The sequence below is a fragment of the Pan troglodytes genome, chromosome 2, assembly GCF_028858775.2.
Source record: "Pan troglodytes isolate AG18354 chromosome 2, NHGRI_mPanTro3-v2.0_pri, whole genome shotgun sequence".
In the NCBI taxonomy this organism is placed as follows: Eukaryota; Metazoa; Chordata; class Mammalia; order Primates; family Hominidae; genus Pan; species Pan troglodytes.
In genome coordinates this window covers 61774092-61786375 of record NC_086015.1, presented here as the reverse complement: position 1 = coordinate 61786375, position 12284 = coordinate 61774092, and the positions used below count along the sequence as shown (strand labels likewise).

The window sequence follows — 12284 nt, the reverse complement described above, 5'->3', positions numbered from 1 at the left end:
ACTAGATGATCTTGTACAAATAACCTCTAAACATCAAACTCTTTTTGGACAAAAGGGAGCCAGACTGCAGCTGTTTTACTTACCTTCTAAAAGTGTTATATAGACCAAATGAAACAAGAAAGCACTCTGATTATTCTAAAACCTTTTAAAATTATTTTGTGTGAAATTGTAATAGTTCATATATATAATTTAATATCACCAATCACAAGATTTGGATCTACGATCCAAAAACACTTAGCAAAATGTTTTGCAAACTGCAAGCTCTCAATAAATAATGACTTATACAAAGACTACATATTGATAATTGAGTCCATGATCTCAAATTGAGAACTAACTTGAATGACTTTCTGCCCTTTAACACTGCACAGGTTTGCAGAAATACAAACCGCTCCATTGTTCACATTTCCCTCATTAAAACATGAATATAGTGCCTATTCTCTTGTTCTCAAGAGTTCACATCTGATGGGGCAGTAGTACATTTGCATCATAGTTATTTTGTTGTTTATGTCCCATAATGAAATTATATACAGGCCGGGTGCAGTGGCTCACACCTGTAATCCCAGCACTTTGGGAGGCTGAGGCAGGTGGATTGCTTGAGGCCAGGAGTTCGAGATCAGCCTGGGCAACATGGTGAAATCCCATCTCTACTAAAAATACAAAAATTAGCCAGGTGTGCTGGGGGGTGCCTGTCATCCCAGCTACTTGGGAGGCTGAGGCAGGAGAACTGCTTGAATCCATGAGGTGGAGGCTGCAGTAAGCCAAGATCACACCACTACACTCTAGCCTGGGTGACAGAGAGGGACCCTGTCTCAAAAATAAAAATAAAAATAAATTTAAAAAAAAGAAATAAAGAAATTATACACAAAGTTAAATGGAAGTATAGAGGAAGAAGCAATTAATTCTTCAGTTAAAGGGAGTCAGGGAAGGTTTCACATTGGAACTGAGCCTTAAGGGATGACGAGAAGAGGTCATTCTGGAAGACAAAACAGCAAAAAAAGGCACTTGTTCTAGAAACAGTGAACACTGTTATACAGCTAGTACACAAAGTTTGGGGTGAAGAAAAAACAGTAATAAAAGAGAGAGCTAGAAAAAAAGAAAATAAGATATAGATTTTAATGCTAAAAATTAATGAGGCAACGTCAAAGATTTTTAAGCAAAGGTGTAACTATTTATCTACCTATATCGTGTCAGTAAGAGAAGCATGTACCTGAGAAGAGGAAAGAGTCTGGACTGTAAACTTAGAACGTTTCAGCCGCTAATAAATGCCACCATTTTTCTTGATTCAAGTAACTATGAAGTAACTGACATATATTAAGAGTTAACTTCACAATCTTTTCACTTAAAACTCTAAATGACATTCTCTTCCCTACTTACCAAAAAGAATAAATACTAAGCTCTAGCAGAAATATCACTTAAGAAAACCAGACAGGTAGACTGGGTGTGGTGGCTCACGCCTGTAATCCCAGCACTTTGGGAGGCTGAGGCAGGCGGATCACGAGGTCAGGAGATCGAGACCATCCTGGCTAACACGGTGAAACCCTGTCTCTACTAAAAATACAAAAAAAAAAAATAGCCGGGTGTGGTGGTAGGCGCCTGTAGTCCCAGCTACTCAGGAGGCTGAGACAGGAGAATGGCGTGAACCCGGGAGGCGGAGCTTACAATGAGCCGAGATCGCGCCACTGTATTCCAGCCTGGGCAACAGAGCAAGACTCCGTCTCAAAAAAAAAAAAAAAGAAAGAAAGAAAATCAGACAGAAGCCTAAAAGGGCAAAGAGTGAATTTAACCTAAGGAGTAATGTCAAAGAACTAAGTGGGAAAAAGAATGCTTTAAGTATATACACCGTCGATATTTTTAACAATTTGAAATCACAGATAAAATATTTTATCAATTTCCCACTATTATGAAAAATAATATAGAAAGAAATGAACATGTGCTTTAAATATATAATCTGGCTTCCTATACATGTTCACATTATGTGTCTTAAATACAACTTGTCAAGTAAAAGACTTTCTCACAAACACCAGCACCCCTTAATGATCTTTATACTTCTGTCAACAAAAAACTTAAGTATCTGTTAAAACAAACATACAAACAAATAAAAAGTAAAAGAATGTATGACCTGCCATTCTCCCAAAAGCTGAGGCTAGGATCTTTGTGGTCATGTTTAGATGTGTGGAGGAAAAAAGAAGAAACAATCTTGGTTGTCAAATTCAGCAGGCTCTTCACAATGACTTCCTTACAATGTCCTTGGAACATGCCGTATCATCCCTGCTTCTTCCTCCCACCCAAAACTCCTTTCCCTGACTGACCCTAACTACAATCTATCCCTTAACCCCATATTTTTTTTTTTAAGATGGGTCTCACTATGTCACCCAGGCTAGAGCAATCATAGTGCACTATAGCCTTGAACTCCTGGCCTAAGTGATCCTCCTGTCTCATCCTCCCAAATAGGTGGGGCTACAGACCTGATGCACCCCTGGCAAATACAAGTTTTTGAACTTTTTGTTTTTTAGAGACAAATTATTGCTATGATGCACAGGCTGCAGTGCAGTGGATTTTCACAGGTGCAATTTTGGCATACTACAGCCTCAAACTCCTGGCCTCAAGCAATCTTCCAGACTCAGCCTCCCAAGTAGCTGACATTACAGGCATTTGCCACTGTTCCTGGCCATTCTTCCTCTTTTTAAAAGTCCTAAGGTCTAGTTTAAATTGGATTTCATCCATGAAACTGTTTCATCCATTAAACTTTCCCTAAAGTCTTCAGTTCACATAGGACCTTGCGCTTTGCCGAAGTCCTAATGTGCAAGTTAATTTAATACTCTTATCTTTTTTCATTTTCTGGCATTTAATCATTTTCATTCCTACTGTTAACCTGGTCTATGCCCTCACAAAATCACATCATATCTAAAGTGTTATAAAGCCTTTAGAATAGCACAGTGGTTATGAGCTTGAGTTTAAATCTCAATTCTACCATTTAATAGCTAGGTGAACTTGACCAAGATCTCTCTGTGCCTCAATTTCCTCACAGGTCAATGCGGAAAAAACAAGCACCTCAAAGAGTTACTTGAAGATTAAATAAGTTAACAAGTAAAGCATTTAGAATAGGGCCCAGTATATAGTTAGTACAAAAGTGTTATTTAAGCTGTTACCCATTTTTCCTTGCTCCAGGCAACTCTACATACTGCTATTGTATCACTATTGTGTCACTCTTTCTTTCTTTTTTTTTTGAGATGGAGTCTCCCTCTGTTGCCCATGCTGGAGTGCAAAGATGGGATCTCTGCTCACTGCAACCTCCGCTTCCTGGGTTCAAGTGATTATCCTGCCTCAGCCTCACAAGTAGCTGGGATTTCAGGTTCATGCCACCACACTTGGCTAATTTTTGTATTTTTCGTAGAGGTGGGGTTTCACCATGTTGGCCAGGCTGGTCTCAAACTCCTGACCTCAGGTGATCCACCCATCTCGGCCTCCCAAAGTGCTGGGATTACAGGTGTGAGCCACCGCACCCGGCCCACTCTTTCTTAAACAGGGGTTTGGTATGTCAGTGCTCTGCTCAGAACTCTCGTAGGCCTTCCATAACCCAAGGGTCCACATCCTTAGCTTGGTAAGCAAGGCACTTCACAACCTGGCACCACACTATCTAGTCAGCTTCATTTATTCAACAACTACTTTATACAAGATAGTAGGAAAACGTTCCTGTCTTCCAGAGTGTGAAAATTAATTACAAAGACAAGGCACAAACAAGAACATCACACAGAATAGATGTTCACCCTTGGCTACTCTTCAAAGAACTCTTTAATCCAACAAAGTCAGTTTCCTCAGCATTTGGAAAATGCAAAGCTCATTCAAAATTATCTGCTTTTTATTCCATCCTCATCCCCACAAAAAAATAAAAACAACCAAAAAAACACCTTTTCTTATCTATCCACCCCTAATTTTAAAGTCAAATGTCATCATTCTTTTGCCATTGAAACTTATATAATATCATCTATCTCAACTATTTTCAAAGTGCACTGTCACCCTCTCTATCCAATGTAAAAGTTCCTAGAAAGAAGAAATAACAAATCCTTATCAGTTTGTGTCATTTTCTCCCCCTTTACCACTATGTCCTTCACTAAAACAAATCATGATAGAACACGTGCTCAAAAAGATGCACTAGGCCCGGCGCGGTGGCTCACACCTGTAATCCTAACTCTTTGGGAGGCCGGGGCGGGTGGATTGCCTAAGCTCAGGAGTTCGAGACCAGCCTGTGCAACATGGTGAAACCCCGTTTCTACTAAAATAAAAAACAGTAGCTGGGCGTGGTGGTGTGTGCCTATAATCCCAGCTACTCAGGAAGCTGAGACAAGAGAATTGCTTGAACCCAGGAGGCAGAGGTTGCAGTGAGCCGAGATCACACCATTGCACTCCAGCCTGAGTGACAGAGCGAGACTCCATCTCAAAAAAAAAAAAAAAGATGCACTAAGTTTAAATTAAACGTGAGACTAGAAGTAGACAACTACTACCACTAGTAAGTAAACTTCAGTGAGACTGGAAATAGACTACTATGTCAACCACTAGCATGTCACCGGTACCCCAAAGCCTCAAATCAAATAGGGCCATCCAAATCACAAGAGTCCACTCACTATCCTTTCTATGTAACCACTATATGGGTAGATCTGCTTGCTCAGTGGTGCCTTGAATCAACAGAGGAATTAATAACCATTCTAGGCTGGACACCGTGGCTCACACTTGTAATCCTAGCACTTTGGGAGGCCGAGGCAGGCAGATCACCTGAGGTCAGGAGTTCATGACCAGCGTGGCCAAATGGTGAAACCCTGTCTCTACTAAAAATACAAAAAATTAGCCAGGCATCTGGGCATGGTGGCTCATGCCTGTAATCCCAGCTACTTGGGAAGCTGAGGCAGAAGAATCACTTGAACACAGGAGGGAGAGGTTGCAGTGAGCCGAGATTGCGCCACTGCACTCCAGCCTGGGAGACAGGGCAAGACTCCGACTCAAAAAAAAAAAAAAAAACCATTCTACTATCTGCCATCTAATTTGAAGAGCTTGACTTCCGAAAAGGATGAAGGATAATACACAGGGCCAGCATCCAACAAGGCAATATCCAACTGCTACACTACTGAGAAGATGATTTGGTAAAGATTATGAAACTCTGCTTTGTGCCAAACCTGTCACCCTTCAACATGCAGATTTAAGTATTATACAATAAGATATTCCATGAGTTTAGCATTAAAAAGTGTCACTTAGATTTCCACCTGCCTACATTTTGCAGATATTCTAAAATGAACATGTATCATTTGAATAATCATAAAGTTTCAAGTGTTTATTATTTCTTCCAACTTTTTTTTTTTTTTTTGAGACAGAGTCTCACATTGTCACCCAGGCTGGAGTGCAGTGGCGCGATCTCAGCTCACTGCAACCTCCGCCTCCCGGGTTCAAGCAATTCTCCTGCCTCAGCCTTCCCGAGTAGCTGGGATTACAGGCACATGCCACCACGCCCAGCTAATTTTTTGTATTTTTCGTAGAGACAGGGTTTCACCGTGTTAGCCAGGATGATCTCGATCTCCTAACCTCGTGATCCGTCTGCCTCAGCCTCCCCAAGTGCTGGATTACAGGCATGAGCCACCAAGCCTGGCCTATTTCTTCCAACTTTTAATGAGCCTCCCATAATGGACAATGCAGAATGCAACAGTCACCACAAAGTGAAAGTCACCCAAAGCACATATTACCCCAATTGTCGACCTCCCAGGTAAACTGCCAATTTAGACAAAGTTATCAACTACATCAGTTTCAATTTTAAAAATTTCGTCTGGCCAAGCACAGTGGCTCATGCCTGTAATCCCAGCACTTTGGGAGGCCGAGGCAAGTGGATCACCTGAGGTCAGGAGTTTGAGACCAGCCGGGCCAACATGGTGAAACCCTGTCTCCACTAAAAATACAAAAATTAGCCAGGCATGGTGATGAATGCCTGTAATCTCAGCTACTTGAGAAGCTGAGGTAGGACAATCCCTTGAATCCAGAAGGTATAGGTTGCAGTGAGCCGAGATCGCACCACTGCACTCCAGCCTGGGCGACAGAGCCAGACTCCGTCTCAAAAAAACAAAAAACAAAAACAAAAAAAAAATGTCTTCTACATATGCCATCACATTAAAGAAAATAATTTCTCATCACCTTCCTAAGACTCCATAGCACTATAGCAAATTGCACAGTGTTGTCTAAATAGTTCCCTCTTTCCCACTAAACACCCTCTCTGCTGAGTATTGGGTGCTTAGTAAGAGCCAGGGACAGGGTGCTAAGTGATTTATATAATTACCTCAATTCTCAAAACAATAATAGGTACCATTATCATCCCCAGATGTTTAAAAAAAAAAAAAAACCTGGCCGGGCGCGGTGGCTCATGCCTGTAATCCCAGCACTTTGGGAGGCTGAGGTGGGTGGATCACCTGAGGTTGGGAGTTCAAGACCAGCCTGACCAACATGGAGAAACCCTGTCTCTACTAAAAACTCAAAATTAGCCACGCGTGGTGGCGCATGCCTGTAGTCCCAGCTACTCGGGAAGCTGAGGCAGGAGAATCACTTGAACCCAGGAGGGAGAGGTTGTGGTGAGCCAAGATCGTGCCGTTGCACTCCAGCCTGGGCAACAAGAACGAAACCCCTTGTCTGAAGGGATTCTTTTTTTTTTTTTAAGAGACAGGGTCTTGCTTTGATACCCAGGCTGGAGTGCAGTGGCATAATCACAGCACTGCAACCTCAAACTCCTGGGCTCAAGCAACCCTCGTGCCTCAGCATCCCGAGTAGCTGGGACTACAGACACTGCAAATTTCATACGAGAACTATTTGGTTGCACTGTGGGTTTTCTTTGGAACTGTATCCCTCACAGTGTCTGGCACATAATAGATGCTCAATTAAAACCTACTATCTGTCCAAACCAAAACTTTAAATAGTTAATTCCTAAAACAATTCAATGACATGCTAAGATCTGACAGAGCATCCGCTATAACTAGATTAAGTGGTATAATAATCAATAATTACATCTATATCTAAAGTAGTGATCTCATAGCCTGCATGTTATTTTAGCTAATAAAGCAGAAGGAGGAAAAAAGTGAAAATGGTAGAAATAAGCCCTATCTACCATTCAAAGATAAGTTTTTCTGAAGAACTAATTTCATGGCCAGGTGTGGTGGCTTATGCCTGTAATTCCAGCACTTTGGGAGGCCGAGGAGGGTGGATCACTTGAGGTCAGGCGTTCAAGACCACCCTGGCCAACATGGTGAAACCCAGTATCTACGAAGAATATAAAAATTAGCTGGGCATGGTGGCATGCGCCTGTGATCTCAGGAGGCTAAGACACAAGAATCGCTCGAACCCAGGAGGCAGACGTTGCAGTGAGCTGAGGTTGCGCCACTGCACTCTAGCCTGGGCCACAGAGCGAGACTCCATCTCAAAAAAAAAACACAAATATTAGCATGTCATCTCAATTCATGAAACAGTCACTATTGACCTATTCTTAGTTATCTCAAAATAACCTATTGTGAGAGTTTTAGTACAGCCATGGAAAGCACTGGGCATGAAATCAGTATTTTTCAAATAAGTAAAACAAAAAATGGGAGTCCCCTTCGAGTGTTTCATCAAAGAAAGTGCATTTGCAGAGTATGTACTGTAAGCAAACCTGTTGTCTGATTAGTTTAGACCTGTTGCCCAAGAACATAAAATGGTGAAAATGTAAAAGCTGGTTGAGTTAAGGCACTACTTAGTAGTAAACTGATGTTTGAATTCAACTGCGGAAAAATGAGTTCTATGAATATTCATTTTAAAGAATTATGAGGGCCAGGTGCAGTGGCTCACGCCTGTAATCCCAGCACTTTGGGAGGTTGAGGCAGGCGGATCAACTGAGGTCAGGAGTTCAAGACCACCTGGCCAACATGGTGAAACCCTGTCTCTACTAAAAATATAAAATTAACCAGGCATGGTGGCGTGTGCCTGTAATACCAGCTACTTCGGAGGCTGAGGCAGGAGAATCACTTGAACCCAGGAGGCAGAGGTTGCAGTGATCTGAGATAGCGCCACTGCACTCCAGCCTGGGTGACAGGAGCAAAAATCTGTCTCAAAAAAAAAAAAAAAAAAAAGGATTACGAGTAATCTATGAAGTATTTTAGGCACCCTAACTTCAGCTTGCGGGGAGCGAGTGAAGGGTCTGTTCCACAGGTAAATGAGGATCTGGTGTTAAACAGAAAAGTTAACATACTCTTCAGTTCTCATCCTACACGTAAAGTATAGATATTATGCAGCACACAGCACTTGGACAATCTTTTCCTCCTTTCTTTAAAAAATAATTTACAAAATAATTCCTTAAATCAGTAGCTGCCGAAGTATCATTTTTTTCTCTTCCTTTTGAGGCTCAGGTTTCTTTCATTTCAAAACATATTCTTGAAGACTTAAGTTCTTCCTTTAAGAAAGATTTAATTATTTAACTCAGAAAGAGGGGCAAAAAGTCAGGAGGTGAAACCTGAGACAGTCCTATTAGTCTTACATAACTTAAAGTTGGAACTGATTCAGTAGCTCAGCTAAAAACCTGAGGTTTAGGCACAAAGATGAGCTCTTTAGTATACTCTCCACAAACATAAATAAACAGTTTTTAAAAATGGAAAGGATCTTAATTTCTTTCTTCACTTCTTAAAATAAAAGCACATACATGTATAGTAACTTACGATACTAACATAAAAATACTAAATTGGTTACGCTTAAAATGAAAAGCACTGAATTCATCGTATCACATTTAAGTAATGCTATAATTGACAGAATAGGGTATAATTTCAGAAAGTAAGCTTATTTCCTAACACTAACTTTTGAATAGCACCTCTGTAAGTATGCATTAAGTACTTAATAAGTGCTGCAGGGAACATCAAAAAGTGATTTTCAAACGCAATATGTGTATGTTCTCCAACTTGTAAAAAAAACTCTGAAAATATATAAAGTTACAGTTGTTCATGCTTAATTAAATTAGCTTTGATTATTGCAAATTACTCCTCCAAGGGCAAGTATGTATCAAACCTTTCAAAAATCTTAGGTTTATATCAGCAATTATCCTTACTAGAAAGGTCCTGATCTGAACTCACCCAAAGCTATGTGTTAACTACATTTCACCACTAAGACACTTGAGCCCCGGGCTAATAATGGCCACGGATTCCCCGAATTGCTTCGAGAACTGCTGCTTGCTTAATAAAGCGCTGAACTGTGAATTCACCTTTCTAAACAGACTAAAAGCAAGACGCCAAGTTTCACTATCTAGTTTGGGATTTCACTGGGAATGACCACGTTATCAAGATGCCATAGCCCTCCTGAGGCTTTTAATTACAATACCTTCTCTGTTTTCCATTCAACCACCTCAATCAAATTTCCACTAGAACCAGGCACACAAACAGTTGATTCGTGGCTTTGCGCAAAGCCTCCTCTGGATGCAAACCCTGGGATCCTGCATACATTAGGCCTCTCAGGGAGGGCAAAAGGGGAAAAAAAGTTTGTTAAACAATGCCGCTGGACAATGTGGTGACATTACCTTGCCCGTCTTGTGATCAAACCAGACAAGAGCGTGGTTCCTTGATAGCACTTTGCAATCAAAAGTGGCATTATTCTGCGCTGGTCGACAGCGGGCCACTGAGCGGCCGATTTTGATGGGCTCGTCCAGGTAGACATGACGCTCCTGAAACGGGTGCGAGTTCGGGCGGCAAGTGAAGATGGCCAAGGCTGACGGCATCGAGGATAGACTGGGGGTGTCTCTCCTACCAGGGACAAAGAGGAGTTCCTCCGGATCCGGACTGCCCTTCACAAGCCTATGCCCCTATCCCACCCAAAATTTTAAATTAACACAAACTGCACATTGTCTAAGCATAACCAGTGAACATCAACTCTTCACTTGGGTGGGAAGACAAGCCAGCGCAAGCCCCATCACCTCCTTTAAAACCCTGCAACGCCGTGATCACAAAAAGTCCCCAACTGGCAGCTTTCAGTCCATCTTCTTCTCTGGGAAGAAAAGGCTCAAACATCGGGCAGCTTCGGCCAAGAAAACTCCTGGAACACAGTTTGGGGACTGGAGGTATCCAAGCAGATGAGTCACACGCCAATTCTTGTGTTTGGTTTGAGATCGCGGCCGCTTTTCCCCCTTGGTGGCGGAAACGTTGCAGCACTGCAGCATGAAGGAAGGGTCGGTTCGGCGCGGCCAGGAAAGTCCTTTTGGGCCGAAGGAAGGTGTGGCTGGGCACCTCTGGGCAGCCACCGCCAGTCCTCGCCCGGAGTGAAGGGGCGAGAGGTGACGGAGGCGGAGGGGCTCTAGACGGCCGGCGGGACAGTCTGCATCGCCCCTGCTGAGCGGAGGCCGCCCCGGGAAGGGGGACGCGGTCCCCGGCCTGGCACGATCCGAGACGGCGGTGGCTGAGGTCCTCCGCGCGAGGCGTGGAGGCCGGCGGGGCGCGGGCAGTGGCCAAGTCGGGACTCCTGGGCACCTGGCGAGCGTCCCCGCGACCAGGGCGGGGACCCGGCTCCGCAGGCCGGTGCGGACCGAGCGAGGCGCGACACCGGGAGGCTCGGGTTCCCAGGCGGCAGGAAGTTGGTCCCCGGACGCCTAGGCTTCTGGGCCGCCGCTCAGCACATGGGCCGCCACCCCTCAGGGTCGCCCCCGCGAGGGTCGCATCTCAGGGACGGCAGCCGCAGTTCCCGGCGGACGAGAAGGTGGGGGAGGGAGACTGGCCCGGAGGTTGGGGAGAGGCCTTGAGGCCCCGGGCTGGATCCGCCGCAGCCTCCACCGATCGCGGCCGATGGGGCAAGCTCAAGCTGCGCCCGACGAGGCAGGAAACTTTCCGACCTGGTGGGGAAAACATCAAAACAAACGGCCGTCAGGCGCCTCAGCCCGCCCGCCTCAGCCGTCGCCCCCTCCAGCCAGACCCCCGCCAGCCCACACCGCTAGGCACGACCTCCGCCGACCTCTCCGCAAGCAGGCTACGAGGATTTGGAGCCAGGACGCCACGACGGGTCCTACCTGCCTACCCGCCACCACCGCCTCAGCTTACCTTGCCAGCGCCGGCCGCCATAGTGACTCTGACTGAAACCTACCCGGTGCACCGCCACGGGAACGCGCACCCTTCAAGGGCCCTCCTACCCCCTCTCCCGCGCCGTAGTCCAGGAATGTCACGTGAACGACGCCACGGAAGCCGTGTTGGTAGAGGGCAGAAAAAAGGGCAAGGTAATTTTTAACGGGCCTCCAGGCGCCATCTTAGTTAAGGGCTGGAAGCTTCAAACCTCGGGACAACCTTAACGACCATTTTGGTTAAGGGCAAGAACAATTTGCGCCGTAGAAGGTTTTCCAAACAAACAGTGCCACCTTTTTATTTTATTTACTTATCAAGGGGGTGCCAACTTTTACTAAATTTTATTCTGTTTGATTCTCGATGAAAATACTAGCGAGCAAAAGAACAGACCCAGCCAAAGGAGATGGTCATTAGCAGCCATCTTAGCTGTGGGCAACACAGTCACCCGCAGCTACCTTAAGTGTGAGCCGCCAAACTCCCTGAAGTCTCAGGATTTGTGCACCTAACAGAAGGACCATTCTCCCCTCTGCTAAATTCGTTATGTTTTCTTCCCGGAAAAAAAAAAAAAAATCTTAGTTCCCGCATTCCATTTCGAATGACAGTCTTTCTCACTGAACCTATTATGTGCCCCCAGGGCTCCTGCGCGGATTCTTCCACAGAAGGAGCGTCCAGAAAGTTTAAAATCATGTTTCTTCCAAAGAGAGATTGAACAATTTCCAAAGTGAAAAAAGAGGGTATTTCCCCCACTTACAATATCAAGATGAGGAGTCATTGGTCTGAAGAAGGAAGACTTTGCAAGGGCTAAATGAAAACTTTAAGAAAAAATAGTGAGAAGGAGACTTACTCATTTAGAATCAAAGGTGACTTCATTCTTCAGATTCCTGCAATAACAGGCTCCACCACTGTGTGACCTTAAGCAAGTTTCTAAACTTTTGCAAGCCTCTTTTTTCTCATGGATGACATGTTAATAATAGTTAATTCACTTGATGTGGTGAGACTTCAAAATGTTAATCCATGTTGTTCAATAAAGAGTAGCAATTAGGCCGGGCGCGGTGGCTCACGCCTGTAATCCCAGCACTTTGGGGGGGCCGAGGCAGGCGGATCACCTGAGGTCGGGAGTTTGAGACCAGCCTGACCAACATGGAGAAACCCCGTCTCTACTAAAAATACATAATTAGCCGGGCGTGGGGCGCATGCCTGTAA

General features: G+C 44.4%; 1 protein-coding gene across 47 annotated transcripts in view; it reads right to left on the bottom strand.

Annotated features, from left to right (window-relative positions):
* Positions 1 to 11191, bottom strand: part of SLMAP (sarcolemma associated protein) — a 172465-nt gene extending 161274 nt beyond the window's left edge. For 25 of the 47 annotated variants that reach the window (XM_054680702.2, XM_009445704.5, XM_054680713.2 and 22 more), the window contains exons 1-2: positions 11064 to 11187; positions 9557 to 10858 (exon numbers count right to left, since the gene is read on the bottom strand). In XM_054680702.2, coding sequence (XP_054536677.1) covers positions 9557 to 9754 — 198 coding nt within the window. In that variant the 5' untranslated portion in view covers positions 9755 to 10858; positions 11064 to 11187. Of the gene's footprint in view, positions 1 to 9556; positions 10859 to 11063 lie in introns of those variants that run through there. The other 22 variants (XM_009445705.5, XM_009445703.5, XM_063805914.1 and 19 more) reach the window with 2 other exon arrangements.
* Between the last annotated feature and the right edge of the window lie 1093 nt (positions 11192 to 12284).